Below are 22,177 nucleotides of genomic sequence, written 5' to 3' on the forward strand. Positions count from 1 at the left end.
GAGGGTTCACTCTGTGCCAGCCTTGTGTGAGACAGTGGAGACAAATACAGCATAGTCCTTGATTTCACAATTTGATTGGGAGACAGTGTTTGGATCTTCTGCATCATATATTCTAGAGTCCCAACAAGATCTACCGAGTACCCTGTGTGAGGTAGTTCCATTATCAGGTTCTAGAGAAATGGAGATAAAAGATGCAGTGTTTGCTCTAAAGAGGAGTAAGGGAGCTAAACTAGCAACCAAAAAAATTACAATAGATTATAAGTAGTGCCACAAAAGAATTAGCATGGGGGGGCAATGGATGCTTTGAGGAGAGATAAAAAGTTAGGAGGGCGGTGCAGAAAGGCCTGGAAGTGACTCCGAAATTGGACTCATTAACAGACTGATGAATTAGCAGGGTGCAGATGTGAAAGTTTTTAAATTTCATAGAAGAGACCATGTCTTATACCTTTGTGTAATCCCTACATCTCAGAGTACAAATAATACGTTTGTTGATGTTTAAGAAAAATGACCCTAAGCCTTCTAGTCCACCCCAATCAAGACCTAAAGAGTATATAACAAGAATGACTAACACCACTCTGAAATGTTGTTTAAAATTTATTTTAAGGGTTGGGCATGGTGGCTTACGCCTTAATCCCAACATGTTGGGAAGCCAAGGCAGAAGGACTGCTTGAGCCTAGGAGTTCGAGATCAGCCTGGGCACAAAGCAAGACCCTGTCTCTACACACACATACAAAAATTAGTTGGGCATGGTGGTGTGCGCCTGGAGTCCCAGCTACTTGGGAGGCTGAGGTGGGAGGATTCCTTGAGCCCAAGAGTTCAGGGTTGCAGTGAGCTATGATCATGCCACTGCATTCCATCCTGGGTGACCGAGCAAGACCCTGTCTCAAACACACACACACACACACACACACACACACACACACACTCAAAACAAAACAAAAAAACCAAAGAAATAAAAACTTCTTTTAAATGTACACATACAGCCATAATACAAGTTCCATTTAAAATCAATCATGAGAAATACTAACGATTAACATGTTTAGGTTTAGTTGTTTTATTAGCAGTATTTTGAAGAGGCAAGCTTATCCTTACCTAAGGTAATGTCCTGTTGAGGAGGTTCATCAGAGCCTCACTGTAATCTGAAGGCAGTACACCCCAAGTAAGTTCAAGATGTTATAGATTTAATCTGCAAATATGTAGTGACTAGTATGCCACAGTAGCTAGCATTTATGGGCGCCAACATATTCTAATCATTTTTCATTTTTATTTAAATATTATTTTTTGTAGAGATGGGGTCTCACCATGTTGCCTGGCCTGGTCTCAAACTGCCGGGCTCAAGTGATGCTCCCACCTTAGCTTCCCAAAGTGCTGACATTACAGGCATGAGCCACCACACCGGACCTCATTTTTTCTTAAAGAAAGAGCTAGTAGGGCTGGGTGTGGTGGCTCACGCTGTAATCCCAGCACTTTGGGAGGCTGAGGTGGGAGGATCACCTGAGGTTGGGAGATCGAGACCATCCTGGCTAACATGGTGAAACCCCATCTCTACTAAAAATACAAAAAATTAGCCAGGTATGGTGGCGCATGCCTGTAATCCCAGCTACTTGGGAGGCTGAGGCAGGAGAATTGCTTGAACCCAGGAGGCGGAGGTTGCAGTGAGCCAGATCTCGCCACTGCACTCCAGCCTGGACAATAAGAACAAAACTGTCTCAAAAAAAAAAAAAAAAAAAAAAAGAAAGAAAAAGAAAAAGAGCTAGTACTTTATTAGTGCTTGATTGTTTTCAAAGAATTTGTACATAAAGTAAGTCCTCACTTAACGTCATTGGTAGGTTCTTGGAAACTGACTTTAAGTGGAACTATTCAGAGCAGCTCCTCCAGCAACGTTGTTTTAATGTCCTTTCATTACAACGTAGATGAGAAAAAAATTGGTTTCATTATACACTTCACTTAAAATCGTAGTTTCCAGGAACCTATTGACAATGTTGAGGACTTACTGTATCTGATCTTTATAAAAACCTTATTATTTCTCACTTAATTACTGTATATCTCACCTGATCTTTATAAAAATCTTATTATTTCTCACTTAATAAATGATGAAATAGAGACCAAGATAAGTTATAGTGATTTGTCCAAGGTCACACATTTGTGATGAGTGTCCACATCTAGCTGCTTTCCCCTCCTGTGTTATGCTGTCCTTTAGGGCCACCTTTGTGAAAAGGGACCTCTTATTAAATTACTCCCAGGGCAGAATGGGAGAAAAAGCTATGAAAAGACTGAATATTTCTTTCTTTTTTTTTTTTGAGACAGAGTTTCACTCTTGTTGCCCAGGCTGGAGTGCAATGGCGCGATCTCGGCTCACCACAACCTCCACCTCGCGGGTTCAAGCGATTCTCCTACCTCAGCCTCCTGAGTAGCTGGGATTACAGGCATGCGCCACCACGCCCAGCTAATTTTTTGTATTTTTAGTAGAGATGGGGTTTTTCCACGTTGGTCAGGCTGGTCTTGAACTCCTGACCTCAGGTGATCCACCTGCCTTGGCCTCGCAAAGTGCTGGGATTACAGGCGTGAGCCACCACGCCAGGCCAAGACTGAAAATTTTTTGGATTTTTTAGATTCTATAATATTTTAAAAACCTGCTTCAAAAGCTTTTTTTTTTTTTGAGATGGAGTCTCGCTTTGTTGCCCAGGCTGGAGTGTAGTGGCGCAATCTCAGTTTACTGTAACCTCTGCCTCCCTAGTGTAAGCGATTCTCCTGCCTCAGTCTCCTGAGTAGCTGGGACTACAGGCATGTGCTACCATGCCTGGCTAATTTTTGTGTTTTTAGTAGAGATGGGGTTTCACCATGTTGGTCAGGTTGGTCTTGAACTCCTGACCTCAGGTGATCCACTCGCCTCGGCCCCCCAAAGTGCTGGGATTACAGGTGTGAGCCACCGTGCCCAGTCTGGCCAACATGGTGAAACCCCATCTCTACTAAAAATATAAAAATTAGCTGGGCATGGTGGTATGCACCTGTAGTACCAGCTACTCGGGAGGCTGAGGCAGGAGAATCACTTACATTGGGGAGGCAGAGGTTACAGTAAGCTGAGATTGCGCCACTGCACTGCAGCCTGGGCGGAGGTTGCAGTGAGACAAAATTGAGCCATTGTATTCCAGCCTGGGTGAGAAAAGTGAAACACAGTACCAACCCCCCCCCCCCCCCGCAAAAAAGAGAAATCTCTGTTCAAAATAAGTTTTCAATAGCCTTTATTTATATTTATTTATTTATTGAGACAGAGTCTCACTCTGTTGTCCAGGCTGGAGTGCAATGGCACAGTCTTGGCTCACTGCAACCTCCACCTCCCAGGTTAAAGCGATTCTCCTGCCTCAGCCTCCCAAGTAGCTGGGATTACAGGCGCCTGCCACCATGCCCAGCTAATTTTTGTATTTTTAGTAGAGGTGGGGTTTCACCATGTTGGCCAGGCTGATCTCAAACTCCTGACCTCGTGATCTGCCCACCTTGGCCTCCCAGTGTGCTGAGATTACAGGTGTGAGTCACCATGCCTGGCCTTCAATAGCTTTTAATTAAATATGTGAAGTTTTGGCAAGGCAAAGTGGCTCACATTTGTAATATCAATTCTTTGGGAGGCAGAGGCAGAAGGGTAATTTAAGCCCAGGAGTTTGATACCAGCCTGGGCATGTAGCAAGACCCCGTCTCTCCAAAAAACTAAAGAAAAAAAAATTAGCTGGGTGCAGTAGCATGCCTGTTAGTCCCAGTTACTTGGGAGGCTGAGTTGGGAGGAGTGCTTGAGCCTGGGAGGTTGAAGCTGCAGTGAGCTGTTATTCCAATACTGTACACCAGCCTGGATGACAGAGTGAGAGCTGGGATGACAGGGGGAGACCCTATCTCAAAAAAATTAAAAAAAAAAATATATATGAAGTTTCTTGCCCCTGGGATTTCTTCTAACGGTATGTTAGAGTTCCCCCAACAACTACAACCAGATTCCAATTTTATTTTATTTTATTTTTTTTTTGAGACAGAGTCTTACTCTGTTGGCCAGGCTGGAGTGCAGTGGTGTGATCTCAGCTCACTGAAACCTCTGCCTCCCCGGTTCAAGCAATTCTCATGCATCAGCCTCCCAAGTAGCTGGGATTACAGGCATGAACCACTATGCCCAGCTAATAGTTTTGTATTTTTAGTAGAGACAGGGTTTCACCATGTTGGCCAGTCTGGTCTCAAACTCCTGACCTCAAGGTGATCCGCCTGCCTTGGCTTCCCAAAGTGCTGGGATTACAGGCATGAGCCACCACGCCTGGCTCAGATTCCAATTTGAGCCCTATGTGAAAATGCCAACTACTTTGCAGCTCCTTCCCCAAATCCCTTAGTCTCACCATCCATGGAATCCCCTGGCATGTGTGAAGGATATTTAATTTTCCTCCATGGCTTTTCTCTTCTGGGGGATTATATGCTTATCCTGTGCATGGGGCTGCAGAGACTTAGATGTTCCATTTCATCTCTATTTTTATAACATCCTTACCCACCCTGGTGCCAAGCATAGGTCCTTGCTTACCTTGTGACATGAGCAAAGGTTTAGTGAATGAATAAATGAACAAGCCATATTTCCCAATGATATCTTGGTCCCTGGTACCCAGAAAAGTCCCACATGATGCCTTATTGATCACAGCTAACTTTTTCTTCAGAGGTGTGGGAGTTACAAAAATGTTTATTTGCCTCACATTTCTAAGAATCATAGTAATAATGCATCTAGTAGAAATCAGCAACTTGAAGAAACACAATATAGACATGGTATTATTTTAATTTTCACTGGAATTCTTATTTGGTTACAGGACAAATACTTACTTTTAGGCTAGCCATTCTTTTTTTTAACTTTTTTTTTTTTTTTTTTTTTTTTGGCGACGGATCCTCACTCTGTAGCCCAGGCTACAGTGCAGTGGCGCAATCTCGGCTCACTGCAACCTCCACCTCATGGGTTCAAGAGATTCTCCTGTCTCAGCCTCCCGAGTAGCTGGGATTACAGGCATGTGCACTATACCCGGCTAACTTTTGTATTTTTAGTAGAGATGGGTTTTCACCATGTTGGCCAGGCTGGTCTCTTAACTCCTGACCTCAAGCGATTTGCCTGCCTCAGCCTCCCACAGTGCTGGGATTATAGGCATAAGCCACTGCTCCCAGCTTAGGCTAGCCATTCTTAAATGCATATACATATATCCTTAAAAAGCAGAAAGTAAGGAAAAAAAATATAGATCTTTTCCCAATAAGTGTTATTCATATTCTAATTTTATGTCCAAAGATCAACCATATTTTCAGATGAGATTGAGCGCGTTCAGGGTGGTATGGCTGTAGACATGATCAACCATATTTTCAATGCTCTAGATACGTGACACTTAAGTAGAAAATTAGCATCATGCTAACATGAACAAATTGGTCTTTTTCAATACTAGAAATTGTCATATTAAAAAATCCTTGTCCTTCAAAATGCAATCTGAGTCAAAATAGCTCCGAGGGAGAATGTCAAGAGGTAGGAAGATCAGTGAGAGTTAAAATAGTAATGGTCTAAAAGGCAGGAAGAAAGAAGTTCCGAGCTGGGATAGAGAAATGATAGTGGGGTAGTAAAATGGGAAATACTGTCCCAGATAAGCCAATTAATGATTACCTTTTCTGAAATTAAACTGATTTTACTTTGAAGTTGTTGAAATTCATTGGTTTCTAGTTTCAGTAACTGGTATTGGTTTTCCACCTTTGCAAATTTTTCCGACTGCTGAAATACAAACCTGGAAAAGAAAAGAAAAACCACTATTCTCCAATTCATATCCATTTAAATCCAAATTTCAAAGGAGAATTATACCCAATTCTGTTAAGAACAACATAAATTCTGGTATGGGTAGCTGTAGTTTTTTTTTTTTTTTCTTTCCACACTGGGTGTTAGTCTGTCACCCAGGCTGGAATGCAGTGTCACAATCATAGCTCACTGTAGCCTTGAACTCCTGGGCTCAAGTGATCATCCTACTTCAACCTCCCAAGTAGCTAGGACTGTAAGCTGGTTAATTTATTTTTTCTTTGTAGAGACACCATCTCGGTATGTTGCCCAAGGTAGTCTTTAGCTTTTTTTTTTTTAATGGAGTTTCGCTCTTGTTGCCCAGGCTGGAGTGCAATGGCGCGATCTTGGCTCACTGCAACCTTCACCTCCTGGGTTCAGGAGATTCTCCTCCTCAGCCTCCCAAGTAGCTGGGATTAAAGGCGCCTGCCAACATGTCCCGCTAATTTTTTTATATTTTTAGTAGAGACGGGGTTTCGCCATGTTGGCCAGGCTGGTTTTGAACTCCTGACCTAAAGTGATCCACCCGCCTTGGCCTCCCAAAGTGCTAGGATTACAGGCATGAGCCACCATGTCTAGCCCCAAGGTGGTCTTGAATTCCTGGCCTCAAGTGATCCTCCCACTCCAGCCTCCCAAAGTGCTGGGATTACAAGTGTGGGCCAACATGCCCGGCCTAGATGGAACTTTTATCAGTTTATTTTGACAGATTTTCATGAGGTAGGTATTGGTTTAACTCATACAAAGATGAGTAAAGCACTGCCCTTGTTCACAGTTCACAGCCCAACAAATAAGACGGTGTGATATCTGTAACAGATGCATGCACAAGAAATATTTTAGAGGAAGACACAGTGAAAAATTTAGAACAAGATCTTTGATCTCTACTGTTTTTCACAAGGCCATACTTGGGTAATATCTAGAAAACAGGTGTTTTTATGCTGAAATGTAGGAGAAACAAGAGTTATCTATAAAAAAGTATTTTAAAACTGAAATGTAGAAGAGTAGATTGATGAAAAGCAGTGGAGTAGAAGAGAGAAGTGACAGTAATTAGAAGTTGCAAAATAGCAGGAGGTGTGAAAAGAGGTATGAAAATAGAAAAAAAGCCATTGTCAAAGTGACAACAGATCACAATCAGTGCAAAGTGTACAAACTGTACAATTGGTTATACTCAATGATATGTGATTCGTATAGGTGTACTTGAGATGTCACTCTAAAATTGGAGTTTATTTTTCATCACAAGTGGAAGCCCAAAAAGCTACCTCAATCTTCAAAACAACAAATCAACATCTGTTTATACAGGATTTGAAATGAGCAAGCACAGAAGAATTGTCTTGTATCTAATACCATTTTGTCTACTTTAACTCAATTCTTCAGGCTCAGAAAAAAAAAACAGTTGAAATTCTTTGCACATTGAGTCATCAAAATGCAATGGAGCAGAACCATGAGAAGAACAATAATTGTGTTGTTCTTAACAGAATTGAGTATAATTCTCCTTTGAAATTTGGATTTAAATGGATATGAATTGGAGAACAGTGCCTAAATCACAGTCCTGAGACAAGTTGTTCAAAAGCTTTGCTATATACTGCAATCACCTGGCAGCTTTAACAAATCTGATGCATGGGTCTCAGGAAGATTCTGATTTAATTGGCTTGGGATGTGGCTTGGATGTTGGAAACTCAACAGCTTCTCGGGTAGTCTAAGTGCATAGTCAAACTTAGAACTATACTGACCGACTGTGTTTTGTGAAATTCATTTCCATTGAAAGGCAATCATTTAAAGATCCCAAGGCTTAATGGAGAAGTGAAAGACTTTTCCGAGTAAGTGCAGTTATATGAACTTTGTGCATCCTTGCAAAAGTGGTAATGCTTTGAGTTCATAAATGGCATCATTAGGCTAACTGTAGCTACAAAATTGTCCAAAGCTAAATTAGACAAATGTTTACAATACTGGAGGAAATACATTTCTTTTGATGATGCTGGCTAATTTCTATTCTACAGGATCCCAGGTTACATTATTAGCACAGATGGACTTTTCTCCTGTGTTTAAATTAATAGCAACCTTTAAAGCTTCTGGTTATTAGAAAACACTATTATCCTAATTCTCAAAGATGGCTGAACATAATTCTTTTGTCATTGGTTGTTTCATTTCTGGCTTTTAAGAGTTTCCCCCCCCCCCCCCAGAGTATAGGATATCTGAGACCAGCAGATAGAGACCCTATTAAGAAAGAGACCACCCTAAAGAAATAAGAGTGGCCCTCCTCACGCCTTCCTGTCCCTCCCTGCCAGAAAACAAAGAAAACAAAAAGAAGTAAAAAAAGAAATACAGTTAATTTCAGGGACTAGTTTTATTATCCAATACTCCACCATAGATCTATACTACATATTAGCGAGCTTATTCAGAATGAAATCATTATTATAAAAGAGACTTTTGTATGAAGGTTGATTCACTACAAAAATATATTAAAGGACTTTCTCAGAACTTCTTTTCAAATTCAAGCTTTAAACAAAATCTGTGTCATGTTAGTGGGAATATCGTCTCTGATAATTAGTTTTTTTGATGATTAGCCTCTTACTAAAATAACAAAAATTCATCCTTGATACATGTGAACAGTGCATATAAGAAAAAAGTACAAAGCTGACTTAGCACCAGTGAAGAAAAAAACGAAGTGGTGTGTGCTGTGCTATGTTAAAATGTATTTTATTTTTCACTTATATGTGCCAGACACTATTCTAAGTACTTGATAATAAATATTAATTCATTTAACATTAAAGAAGATGATTGATTTTTTTTTCTTTCTTTTTTTTTTTGAGACAGGGTCTCGCTCCGCTGCCTAGGCTGGAGTGCAGTGGCATGATCTTGGCTCACTGCAACCTGCACTTCCAGGTTCAAGTGATTACAGGTGTGAGCCACCGCACCCGGCCTAGATGACTGATTTTCTAGAAGTCAAGAAAATATGCTGAGAAAGCTGCTTCAGTTCTGAAAAACTAAGCTTTCAAACTGGCATCCATGTTAGGGCATAAGGTGCTTCATTTCTTTTTATGAGTCAGGGGCATATTCTAATAAGAGCAGTTCCCAGTCTTCCCATTTAGATGAGTGTAAAAAACAGGCAATTAGGGTCTGCTAAAGGGTATACCTTCTAGTAGAAGGAAGAAAATAATTATAATTCTGGACCCAGGGATTTCTATTTCTAGGATGTGGGCCTTTTGTTGGGTATTAATATCAAAGGGAGGCAACGAATCATACTGATTAGGTGGGTGACTGGACTGCCTTAGCTCTGGCATTTACTAAGATGTATAATCACTTTGGGCAAGTTAAATAACTTTGATGTCTCCTCATCTGTGAAGTGGGGATAATACCTTATTTTAATTTTATTTTTTAAAGACAAGATCTTGCTCTCTTTCCCAGGCTGGAGTGCAGTGGTGTGATCATGGCTCACTGCAGCCTCGCAGGCCCAATCCAACCTACCCCCTCAGCCTCCTGAGTAGCTGGGAACACAGGCATGTGCCACAATGCCTGGCTAATTTTTAAATTTTTTATAGAGATGGGGGTCTTCCCATGTTGCCCAGTCTTGTCTTGAACTCCTGGGCTCAAGTGATCTTCCTGTCTTGGCCTCTCAAACTGTTGGGATTATAGGTGTGAGCCATAGCACCCAGCCAATACTTTATAGGGTTGTAGTTTGTTTTTCGACAGGGTCTCATTCTGTTACCCAGGCTGGAGTACTGTAGCCTCATCATAGCTTACTGCAGCCTTGAACTCCTGGGTTCAAGTGATTCTCCCACCTCAGTCTCTCAAGCAGCAAGTAGCTAGGACCACAGGTACACTACCACCACTGGCTAAAACAAACAAACAAACAAACAAAAGATCTGGCTATTTTTTGTTTGTTTGTTTTTTGAGGTAGCTGAAGAGGAAGAGGTCTACAGTGACGCAACCATAGTTCACTGCAGGTCAAACTCCCTGGGCTCAAGCGATCCTCTTGCCTCGGCCTCCTAAAGTGCTGGGATTATAAGTGTGAGCCACCACACCCGGCCGAGTTTTTGTAGACATTAAATAGTTATTGCTATTTATAAAAGCTCCTGGAACAATAGAGCATAGCACATCAGCTATTTCCTTTAAGAACTGTGGCCCCTTTCTTTTCTTTTTTTGGAGATGGAGTCTTACTCTGTTGCCCAGGCTGAGGTGCAGTGGTGTGATCTCGGCTCATTGCAACTTCCGCCTCCCGGGTTCAAGCGATTCTTCTGCCTCAGCCTCCCAGCCAGCTGGGATTACAGGTGCCCACCAAGACTAGCTACCTTTCTTCTAGACTACTTTGTGCAGCTACTCTTCCATCCTTCCTACATGCCTATGATTGTATAACGGAAGCAGGGTTCCCGACCACTTGTACTTGATAGAAGCCCCAGGCCTGTCCCCCTTTGAACACTATAAACTGGGTTGTGTTTATGGCAAATGAAGGATGGAATAAATGGATTAGACCACTTATAAATCACTAAAGAAAAATAACTCTTGTTTTTGGGCCTCTTCTATCATATCATATCATATCATATCATATATTATATGGCCTTTTGTGGAAGAGTTAGATATAGGAGAAAGGGACCCCGGCTACTTTTAGTGTAGGCCTTACAAAAAGAATCTTCCTGACTCCTTCATAAGCCATTGCAGTCTATAGAGATCTCATACAGATCTATCTAGGGTCCTGTGATAATGAATGGTTTACACTTCTCTACAGTGCATGGTGGTAATTAACAGTGTATGTTGCCTCTATATAGCTCCTTTAGGAATGTGAAACGGTGGCAGACAGCTGATTGAGGGCTTATAAATTCAGGGTTTCCTCTGTCTCTATTTCAGCTTAATAATGAAAAAGAGGCAAATAACCAAAGGAAGCTGTTGTTATGGACCTTCTGCAAGGAAAGAAGTTCCAGGGCCACTATTAGGGTCAGTACCCATTTAGCTCTATGTTTCATATCATCTATAGCCTCAGTTTTAGCACAATACCTAGTTTTCAAGAAAACCTTGACCATATTCCATTTTTAAGAAGCAGGACATCTAAAGTATACCCTGGTCTTTTAGATAAAACTCTACTAACACAAAGAAAAAAGTTGGAGTTAGCCAAGGTTTTCCAGTATGATTTATAGACAAAATTATATTGGATAGTAAAAAAAAAAAAAAATTGGCCGGGCGCGGTGGCTCAAGCCTGTAATCCCAGCACTTTGGGAGGCCGAGATGGGGGGATCACGAGGTCAGGAGATCGAGACCATCCTGGCTAACACAGTGAAACCCCGTCTCTACTAAAAAATACAAAAAAATAGCCGGGCGAGGTGGCGGGCGCCTGTAGTCCCAGCTACTCGGGAGGCTGAGGCAGGAGAATGGTGCAAACCCGGGAGGCGGAGCTTGCAGTGAGCTGAGATCCAGCCACTGCACTCCAGCCTGGGCGATGGAGCCAGACTCCGTCTCAAAAAAAAAAAAAAATTAAAAAAAAATAAAAAATAAAAAAAATAAAAAATTATACAACTTGTTTTAAGCGCTTTTGACTTTTTGTACATAACAGCTACTATAAAAAACTTTTATAAAAGCAATTTAGGCCAGGCATGGTGGCTCACGCCTGTAATCCCAGCACTTTGGGAGGCTGAGGCAGTCGGATCACCTGAGGTTGGGAGTTCGAGACCAGCTTGACCAATGGACAAACCCTGTCGCTACTAAAAATACAAAATTAGCTGGGTGTGGTGGTGCACACCTGTAATCCCAGCTACTCGGGAGGCTGAGGCAGGAGAATCGCTTGCAGAGGTTGTGGTGAGCCGAGATTGCACCACTGTACTCCAGCCCGGGCAACAAGAGCGAAACTCCATCTCTTAAAACAAAACAAAAAAACAACAAAAAAAGCAATTAAAAAACCTATTGAAATTTCCTTAAGAAACAAAATTTTCACAATGGAATTTCCAGCTGATTAAATTTCTATGTAATTAAATAAGCATGCGTGACAGATTGTGTCTTGTTTAGTAATTTAACAACTTTTTAACTTTCTGAAAGTAGAATCACCTCAATTCTCTTATCTGAAAATTTTCCATCAGAATTTAGAAGAGAGGTATGCAAACTGACACTCAAGCCATACAGGTTTGGGCAACTTATCTCCAGTGTTTATTGTCAAGATGACATAGGATATATCAGGCCTTTTTTTTTGTTTTCTTTGCAGGGTCTCACTTTGTCACCCAGGCTGAATGCAGTAGTGCGATCAAAGCTCACTAAAACCTCAAATTCCAGGGCTCAAGCGATCCTCCCACCTCAGCCCCGCAAGTAGCTGGGACTACAGGCATGCGCCACCATGCCTGGCTAATTTTTTTGTAGAGACAGGGTTTCACCATGTTGCCCAGGCTGGTCTTGAACTCCTAAGCTCAAGAGATCCGCCCACCTCAGCCTCCAAAAGTGCTGGGATTACAGGTGGGAGCCACCGCGCCTGGCCTATCAGGCCTTTTTTTTTTTTTAGCAGAGAGAAGATATTAAAGCACACACTTTTAAGTTTCTTATGTTTTATTTCTCTTTTCTTTCCAAATAGGAAATGGTCTGAAGACAATGATATAGTGCAATTCCTTGAAATCCTCCTTGGGCAGTGGAAGGGTTCAGATTTTTTCCCTCCAACTTAATAAGATGAAGACTGAGAGTAAGCAGTATTTAAGAATACACAGACAGGCACACATATGCACTTGTATTTTAACCACCAGGGCCGTGTCAGTACAGAAAGCATTTAATAAAGATTTGATGGACCTACTTTTAGATGCTGAATTATGTGTTTTATAGTGGTAAAGATCTCAATGGCTTTGTCAAAATTCTAGTGAGCTTTTAAGTATTTTAAGATGCCAAATACTTGCTTTTTATTTGGAAAATGTTTACAAATGTCTTATGGGGATACATTTTTATTTCGAAATTTACTATGAATAAATGTTTTGCCATAAACAGCGACCAAAGGACATATGCTTCAATTTTTGCAGCAAAAGATTTAATAAGAGCAACTAAGAGGCAACTATTTAAATAATAATTATAGAATCTGCCCATAAAAATACATATAATACATATATTATAGAGAGACAGGGTCTTGCTCTGTCTCTCAGGCTGGAGCACAATGGTATAATCATGGGTTACTGCAGCCTCGACTTCCCAGACTCAAGCTATCTTCTCACCTCAGCCTCCCAAGTAGTTGGGACTACAGGCGCATACCACCACACTTGGCTAATGTTTAGCCACGGTTTCACTATGTTTCCCAGGCTGGTTTCAAACTCCTGGCCTCAAGCAATTCTCTTGCCTCAGTCTCCCAAAGTGTTGGGATTATAGGCATGAACCACTGCGCCCGGCCCCCAAAATAATTTTTGATATAGCATTGTTTTATCATTTTGCAAACATAGTTCAAATTAAATCTTCCTAATGAATGTATTACATTCATTACAATGTAATACACTAACTGCAAATTCCTGATGTGAGGGTAATTTTATTCCCATAAAGTTTAGTTTTCTACTAAAGCTTATCCCAGAATAGTAACTAACTTTCCCAAAACAAAAAACGTTATTTCTTTAGGCAAAGTCTCGCTCTGTTACCCAGGCTGGAGTGCAGTGGCAGATCTTGGCTCACTGTAACCTCCACCTCCCAGGTTCAAGCGATTCTCCTGCCTCAACCTTCGAGTAGCTGGGATTACAGGTGTGCACCACCAGGCCCAGCTAATTTTTGTATTTTTGGTAGTGATAGGGTTTCACCATGTTGGCCAGGCTGGTCTTGAACTCCCGATCTTGTGATCCACCCACCTCAGCCTCCCAAAGTGCTGGGATTACAGGTGTGAGCCACCACACCCAGCTGTTAACAAATCTTTTAACGCTGAAAAATACACTATTTGGGATGAGTCACCAGTAAAGTATAATTCCACATGTAATAGCATCAAAAATGTTTAGATGTTCAGGGTCTCTTCTAAAATTCTATCACTCTGGAAGATTAACAACAGTCTTACTAACTAACTTTACAAACGAATGAAAAACGGAGAAAAATTCTATTAAGGTACCAATCTTACTAAAATGAAATGGGCTATCACCTCACCCCAGAAAAAAAAAAGAAGACTGGGAAAACAAAACTTACAAGTTGGTTTTAAGGTTATTTCTAATACTCATTTTTCCTAATGACACTATTATATTGCCATTTACCTGGTTTTAAAACTGCAACTGTTTAAAGTGAACACAAGTGCTATGTTTTGTAGCTTTACCATATTAAAGTTCAATCTGTAACTTAATAAAATTATAAAAATAATTAAATTCATAACGCACGCACGGTGATCAAAATATGAGCACTCCTCCAAGCTCTGCTACTATAACGTTTGCTCCTTTGGGATCATAATGATCTTTTTCTTTTTTTTTTCTTTCCTTTTTTTTTTTTTTTGAGACGGAGTCTCACTCGGTCGCCCAGGCTGGAGTGCAGTGGTGTGATCTTGGCTCACTGCAACCTCCGCCTCCCGGGTTCAAGCGATTCTCCTGCCTCGGCCTCCAGAGGAACTGGGACTACAGGCGCCCACCACCACGCCTGGCTGATTATTCGTATTTTTGGTAGAGATGGGGTTTCACCATGTTGGTCAGGCTAGTCTCGAACTCCTGACTTCAAGTGATCCACCTGCCTCGGTCTCCCAACATAATGATCTATTTCAAGGTTGCAAATATTTCCATTAGGCATTTATGGGGCGAGTAGGGTGGGGCAGATGTGTCCCGGACTGGGGCACAGTGGACAGGAAGTAACGGTTTATAACAACGTGAACGCTTCTAACGTGAAGCGGGCGCTTCAGAAAGCGTGGCCGAATCTGCAGCTCTTAACAAGCGGCTCGTTCCCAAACTTTAGCCTCAAGTCCCTCTGAGCGATAGAGGCATGCTACCAGTACGGGGGAAAATGAGATATAAGATACGCGCGAAAGGGAAAAACAAGGCTGGGCTGTTTCCTTCCTTTGGGGTCAAGACAGAGCACAGAAGGCCCAGCTCTGGGGGGTTGGATCACCTCCGGGGGGATGCTGAGCCGGGTGGGAGAACAAACAGCAGGGGGCCCACAGGAGGCCGGCCCGGGCAGCCTCGCGTCCACTTACCAGGCCAGGCCCAGGCACGTCCCCAGCGACAGCAGGCTCAGGCCCGTTCGGGGGTCTGCCCAGCCCCCGCCTCCGCCGCCCCGGTCCTCGGGGGTCTTCCCGCCCTCGCTCCGCTTCCCGGGCTCCGCAGCGGGGGCTCCCTTGGGCCCCGACTTCTTCCGGCTCTTCACCTCAGACATGTCTGGAGGCCCTAGGAAGTTGAAGCCCCGGGCAGCTTCTTCACCAGGGGTAGCAGGACGTGGCTGCCTTGGCGATCGCGGGAACCCTGGGCGGTGACCGCGCCCCTTCACAGACTTGGCACCGCCCAGAGCCCAGCCCCTTCCCTCTCCCCGCCATCCTCGTTGCTTCACTGAGTCTTTCAGCTACCAGCTCCAAAGTTCCCCTAGGAGAGGTGCGCGGCGACCTCACCCCACAGCGCCTTCCACTGCGATATTGCTCCAAATCCGAAGAAATTCAAACTCCCGGGCGCGCTCAGGCCGACGGGACCCGAGGAGGTGGGGCGGGACAAAGGGGTCGCGCGCGCCACGTCGGGCGCGCCGCCCCCGCCCGAGTCAGGCCTTGATGGGAACGCGGCCAGTCCCTGAGGCGAAGCCAAGCCCCCTCCGCGGGATAGGCGGGCACTTCTACGAGCGCGGGCACGAGCCGTGGCGGGAGTGCGCGGCGCCGGCGGCCGCCCCTTGGGGCTTCGGGTGTGTTTATTTGCATAAGCGGGCGCGCGCAGTCCGGGCTGGGTGGGTCCGGCGGGATTTGATTGCTCAGCTGTCCAAAGGTGGAGAAGAGGTAGCGAGCGAGTGGACGTGATTGCTCTATCCTGGGCAAAAGGGACAGAACCGGAGGTGGAGTGTCTGGGCAGTCGGCGACCCGCGAAGACTTGAGGTGCCGCGGCGGCGTCCGGAGTAGCGCCGGGCTCCCCCCGGGGTGCAGCCGCCGTCGGGGGAAGGGCGCCACAGGCCGGGGAGCCCTCCTCCCTTTGTGTCCAGGAGTGGGTTCCACCGGAGGGCGGCCCGTGGGCCAGGCCTCACTGCGGCGCCCCGGGACTGTGGGGTCAGACTGCGGTGGGTGGACGCCCACCTCGCCACCCTTCGGAGGTCCCTGGGGGTCTTCGTGCGCCCCGGGGCTGCGGAGATCCAGAGGAGGCGCCTGTGAGGCCCGGACCTGCCCCGGGGCGCGGGGTATGTGACGGGACAGAGCCCCACACCCCTGATACCCGGTGGAAAACCTCTGTTGCCGTTTCCCTCCACCGGCCTGGAGTCTCCCAGTCTTGTCCTGGCAGTGCCGCCCTTCCCAGTAAGACCTAGGCGCAAAGGCTTGGGTAAGTTGACCTCCTCGCTTTTCTCCCCGGGCCAGGTTCTTTGGAGGCTCGGTAGCTGGTTTCAGGGACTGATAATTTGAGGACATGGTATATTTGATAACCATCCTGCTCCTGTACCAGGAAGAGAAATTCTCTAACGAGGAAGTAGTAAACTTAGGGTTTTCATGGATGAACGTACACTGTGTTTTCTGTTTTACATCTAGGAAGAGTTTTGGCTTTTCATTTTGTTGTGGGTTACAAAAGGTTTTGAGACTTAGTTCAGATTATTTGTGCAGTTTTAAAACGTGTTTAAGATTTGCATATTTTAGTTTAACAGGACTAGGTGAAATTGGAAATTAGTGTCAGAAAGCCAGAGTGTCTATTTGCTTAGCTATTGGGCATAACCTAAAAAATTCATTCATTCTTGTTTTTTCACATCGAATTTCATTACTATAAATTGAGGAACATTTTATGTTTAAGAGGACAAAAACGTTATTAACATTTTAAAAAATGACAGTTTTAATTCCAATCAACTTTTTATCAGTTTCGTGCCCCTACTGGGCATTTTGTTAGCCTTGACAAGCATAGGCAAATACCCTACGTCCCTATTTTTCCAAGTGCTACATTTGGTGACTTCAAAAACAGTCATTGAAGTTTGATAATTACTGCCCCCTTCTGTGAGCTCCAAGTTGCTTGTGCCCTGTTTTTGCACTTTGGACGTTGACATTCCTACTCCCTCTCTCTTTTTCTTCTTTGACTAGACTGTGAATTATTTCAGGGAGATGACTCAATCTTTTCTGTAGTCTTGGTGTCTGACATATAGAGAGGAGCACAAATGTGTATTGAATAAATGAATTAATAAGCCCGTTTACACTCTTTCTATACATTGGATAGAGTTCTGTTAATGTTTTGAAAACTTGGAGACATTGTGAACTGGGTTTATGCCCATGGAAAAATTTGCATTATATTTGAAATAAAGTTGCTAGAAACGTCAAGTATTTTACTATAAAGGCTATTGTTCTTTCCTCATGTCCTCTTGGTCTGAGAAACGACATCAGAAAGTATTTCCTGTTGCTTTGTGGGAAATGTGTTTAGAAAGGAAGACCTAGAGCTGACGTCCTCCTTGAATGAGAACTAATACTCAATAGTAACAATGCTCTATTCACTCTTATGTTTGATAAGGAAAACAAGAAGTCTCTTAGTATTAGGACTTCAGTGTAATCCCTATTTTATATAATCTTAATTTAAAAAGGAAGTATTTTATTGTAAAAAATGATAATGTGGCCGGGCGCGGTGGCTCAAGCCTGTAATCCCAGCACTTTGGGAGGCCGAGACGGGCGGATCACGAGGTCAGGAGATCGAGACCATCCTGGCGAACACGGTGAAACCCCGTCTCTACTAAAAAATACAAAAAACTAGCCGGGCGAGGCGGCAGGCGCCTGTAGTCCTAGCTACTCGGGAGGCTGAGGCAGGAGAATGGCGTAAACCCGGGGGGCGGAGCTTGCAGTGAGCTGAGATCCGGCCACTGCACTCTAGCCCGGGCGACAGAGCCAGACTCCGTCTCAAAAAAAAAAAAAAAAAAAAAAAAATGATAATGTGTGTTAAAAAAAATTGACAGTAGAGGCCGGGCATGGTGGGGCTCACAACTGTAATCCCAGCACTTAGGGAGGCTGTGGTGGGTGGATCAACTGAGGTCAGGAGTTTGAGACCAGCCTGGTCAACATGGTGAAACCTCGTCTCTACTAAAAAAAAAAAAATTAAGACAAGGTGGGGAGAAATCCCAAATTTTGCTACTCAGAAGTAACGCAAACATTTTGATGAATAAACTTCTAAACATCTATGTATATATGATACCAACACTTTTTTTTTTTTTTTTTTTTTTTGAGACAGAGTCTCAGTCTGTTGCCCAGGCTGGAGTGCAGTGGCATGATCTCGGCTCACTGCAACCTCTGCCGCCCTGGTTCAAGCAGTTCTCCTGCTTCAGCCTCTTGACCAGCTGGGATTACAGACGCCTGCCACTGCACCCGTCTAATTTTGTATTTTTAGTAGAGACAGGGTTTCACCATCTTGGCCAGGCTGGTCTTGATCTCCTGACCTCATGATCTACCAGCCTCGGCCTCCCAAAGTGCTGGGATTACAGGCATGAACCACCGCGCCTGGCCCCCACATTTTATGTTATATGTGCGATCATGTTTCTGTTTTTTTTTTTTCAGCAGCAGTGTTATGAACATCTTTCCATGTCAATACATAGAGATATGTGTCTTATAATTTTGAATGGCTGCATAATATTCCATTTTATATACATACCCTAATTTTTAAAATCTATATTCAAAAGGATGGACATTTAGGTTGTGTTCATCACTGAAACATCCTCCATAAATTCTTTTTTTATTTTTTACCCTAGGCTCCCAATGTGCTGGGATTATAGGCTTGAACTACCACACCTGAATGGAAACTGATTAGTTCTCCCTGTGGATATTTTCACATATGTGTTTGAATGTCTCCTTGAAGTAAATCCTTAGAAGTGGGATTTCTGGGTTAGAGAGAAAGCTTGTTTTAAACACTTCCGTATCTTACACTGCCTTCCAGAAAAATTGCATCCATTTTCTACTTTCCCCAATTAGTGCATAAGACAGCCCATTTTCTCATACCTTTCCAAGCATTGGGTTTTGTCCATTTAAAAAGTTTTGCCAAGAAAAACAATCAGTTTTGTTCTTTTTACATTTCTTGTTTACTAATGAGATTTTGTATCGTTTCATATGTTTAATGGCCTGACAAATATTTTGGTGTTTTGGCTGTAGCTCATGGTTGACAGCTGAGAGAGAGAAAGATTTGAGGGAAGATGGATGCAAAAGCTCGAAATTGTTTGCTTCAACATAGAGAAGCTCTGGAAAAGGACATCAAGACATCCTACATCATGGATCACATGATTAGTGATGGATTTTTAACAATATCAGAAGAGGAAAAAGTAAGAAATGAGGTAAAGCTCTCGGAAGCAGTCCACACTTTCTTAAAAATGTTTAGAATTTCAGAACTTGCACTGGTCTCCACTAATTTATGTTGCATACATATTCATTGTTATATACTAAACTACTTAATTTTTTTTAGCCCACTCAACAGCAAAGAGCAGCTATGCTAATTAAAATGATACTTAAAAAAGATAATGATTCCTACATATCATTCTACAATGCTCTACTACATGAAGGATATAAAGATCTTGCTGCCCTTCTCCATGATGGCATTCCTGTTGTCTCTTCTTCCAGTGGTAAAGATTCAGTTAGTGGAATAACTTCATACGGTTTGTATCCATTATACCTTCTATCACTTTGCTATCAAAATTGCTTTGGGTTTGTCTTACTGTAGATGTAATCTTCTGAAGAGAGTGTGACCAGTTCACTGAAAACCGCATGTTAAAAAAATTGTAGTGATGTTTTCAATTTAAATATTTCTTATTTGCATCCATGTTAATTCTCACATTTTCTTCTTGCCCAGTGAACTGTATTGCTGAGATAATAATATGTCTGCCCTAATTTTTAGAGACAATAAAATTTATAGGCCCTTGTTTATTTTCCAGTTCTATGTGTTTATAGAGTTTATAGGAAAAAATAAGAATCTTTAGAGATATATGTTCTTGAAAGGTATTCCATAAATGTTCTTCCTTTTACACTTGCCTTCCCAGTCTTCAATATGACAGAGACTGAAAAGTCAGGAAATAATAGGGTGAGTAAAGCAGATATAGATAGAAACTTCCATTTTCTTTAGTCATCTTGAAGGATATATGTTTGCCTTTTTGCTCTCTGTGGTCTGAGAAATCAGAAAATTGAAGTTAATATGCTAGCCTCATTTTCTTACTTCTCTTGGAAATTTTCAGGCTAAGCCTCAGCTTTGCTCTTTGTTTTTTATGGTATTACTTCAGTAATCATTCCAAAGTTCTATTCATTCATGCTTGTTTTGTTTTGGATTTTAGTAAGGACAGTCCTGTGTGAAGGTGGAGTACCACAGAGGCCAGTTGTTTTTGTCACAAGGAAGAAGCTGGTGAATGCAATTCAGCAGAAGCTCTCCAAATTGAAGGGTGAACCAGGATGGGTCACCATACATGGAATGGCAGGCTGTGGAAAGTCTGTATTAGCTGCAGAAGCTGTTAGAGATCATTCCCTCTTAGAAGGTAAGTGTCTTAGTCCATTTCATAGTCTAATAAGGTAGATAGACATGTAAAAATATTATGATATATCAATACGTGATAAATTGAATGGTAGAAACAAGTATAAGGTACAGAGTTAGAACAAAGAAAGGATATGTTAAGTCTCTAAAGGAAGAGGATGGATAGGACAGGCTTCCTGAATGAGATGACATTTTAGTGGGAGTTTGGATAAAGAATAAAAGTTTGCCAGGCAGTGAAGGTAGGGATGGGAGACTAGAGAAGGTGGGAAGGGTAGTGGGTGGTTACTAGGGTGGGGAAGGGCATACTGGGTAAAAGAGGGTTTAAGACATATTGATGGATATACCACTGACCTTAGTGAGCCTGGTAGGTTCTCTGGATATTCATCAGGAATAGTTGTATAGCTCCATCAGCTCTAGGCTGCCCCTGTTCATCAGAGTGTTCTCATTCATCAGTGTGTTCTCTCTGTATGACACTTCTAGGGGAATTCAAAGACAGTTCCCAACTTCTGGTAGTTAATAATTTTTTTTTTAGTAGGCCAGGCACGGTGGCTCATGCTTGTAATCCCAGCTGAGGCGTGGATCACCTGAGGTCAGGAGTTCAAGACCAGCCTGGGCAACATGGTGAAATCCCGTCTGTACCAAAAATACAAAAAAAATCAGCCAGGTGTGGTGGTGAGCACCTGTAATCCCAGCTACTTGGGAGGCTGAGGCAGGAGAATCACTTAAACCCGGGAGGCGGAGGTTGCAGTCAGCTGAGGTTGCACCACCGCACTCCAGCCTGGGCAACAAGAGCAAGACTCCGTCTCAAAAAAAAAAATTTTTTTTTTTTTCCAGTATGTATAACATGATCTACGGTTAAGACAGTTTAGACAGAATGATTGGAATAAGTAGTAAGCCTCTAAGTCTTTAAAAATATGGAGGCTGGGGTACATCTATGTGTACATATGGCCTCAGTTTAATTTCATAGCCTTTGTAAGTGATATTGACTATACTCTTGTCAGAAGTACGCCCAATTCCTAACCCTTGGTTTTTCCCCTCTGTCATTACAGAGAAGTTTCTTGAGACTTAGCTCCTCTCAAGTCTCAGACCCAAGGAATTTTTTTTTTTTTTTTTTTTTTTTTTTGAGACGGAGTCTCGCTCTGTCGCCCAGGCTGGAGTGCAGTGGCGCGATCTCGGCTCACTGCAAGCTCCGCCTCTCGGGTTCACGCCATTCTCCTGCCTCAGCCTCCTGAGTAGCTGGGACTACAGGCGCCCACAACCGCGCCCGGCTAATTTTTTGTATTTTTAGTAGAGACAGGGTTTCACCGTGGTCTCGATCTCCTGACCTTGTGATCCGCCCGCCTCGGCCTCCCAAAGTGCTGGGATTACAGGCGTGAGCCACCGCGCCCGGTTTAAACCAATACTGCAAAGTTGATCGCTAAGGATATTTCAGGATAAATTTGGCTTAAGTTCCTTTAATGTGAAGAGATGAGTTTTCCTTTCTTTTTTTGAGACGGAGTCTCGCTCTGTCGCCCAGGCTGGAGTGCAGTGGCGCGATCTCGGCTCATTGCAAGCTCCGCCTCCCGGGTTCACGCCATTCTCCTGCCTCAGCCTCCCGAGTAGCTGGGACTACAGGCGCCCACAACCGCGCCCGGCTAATTTTTTTTTTGTATTTTTAGTAGAGACGGGGTTTCACCGTGGTCTCGATCTCCTGACCTTGTGATCCGCCCGCCTCGGCCTCCCAAAGTGCTGGGATTACAGGCGTGAGCCACCGCGCCCGGCCGAGTTTTCCTTTCAATATTATGATGAACTTTTTTGTATATTTATAATATTCCAATTTATAGGT

General features: G+C 43.1%; 2 protein-coding genes across 4 annotated transcripts in view; one reads left to right on the top strand and one right to left on the bottom strand.

The window, feature by feature from the left end:
* Positions 1-15,167, bottom strand: part of IKBIP (IKBKB interacting protein) — a 29,733-nt gene extending 14,566 nt beyond the window's left edge. For 2 of the 3 annotated variants that reach the window (XM_001084373.5, XM_001084253.5), the window contains exons 1-2: positions 14,901-15,167; positions 5,651-5,768 (exon numbers count right to left, since the gene is read on the bottom strand). In XM_001084373.5, the coding sequence (XP_001084373.2) occupies positions 5,651-5,768; positions 14,901-15,079 (297 nt within the window). In that variant the 5' untranslated portion in view covers positions 15,080-15,167. The remainder of the gene's footprint in view (positions 1-5,650; positions 5,769-14,900) is intronic. The other variant, XM_015152522.3, reaches the window with a different exon arrangement.
* An 81-nt stretch (positions 15,168-15,248) lies between these two features.
* APAF1 (apoptotic peptidase activating factor 1) overlaps positions 15,249-22,177 on the top strand; it is an 89,850-nt gene continuing 82,921 nt past the window's right edge. Inside the window, exons 1-4 of the mRNA XM_015152496.3 lie at positions 15,249-16,212; positions 18,993-19,171; positions 19,300-19,489; positions 20,159-20,356. Of these exons, the coding sequence (XP_015007982.3) occupies positions 19,034-19,171; positions 19,300-19,489; positions 20,159-20,356 (526 nt within the window). The 5' untranslated portion in view covers positions 15,249-16,212; positions 18,993-19,033. The remainder of the gene's footprint in view (positions 16,213-18,992; positions 19,172-19,299; positions 19,490-20,158; positions 20,357-22,177) is intronic.

This window comes from Macaca mulatta, chromosome 11 (genome assembly GCF_049350105.2).
Source record: "Macaca mulatta isolate MMU2019108-1 chromosome 11, T2T-MMU8v2.0, whole genome shotgun sequence".
Lineage (NCBI taxonomy): Eukaryota > Metazoa > Chordata > Mammalia > Primates > Cercopithecidae > Macaca > Macaca mulatta.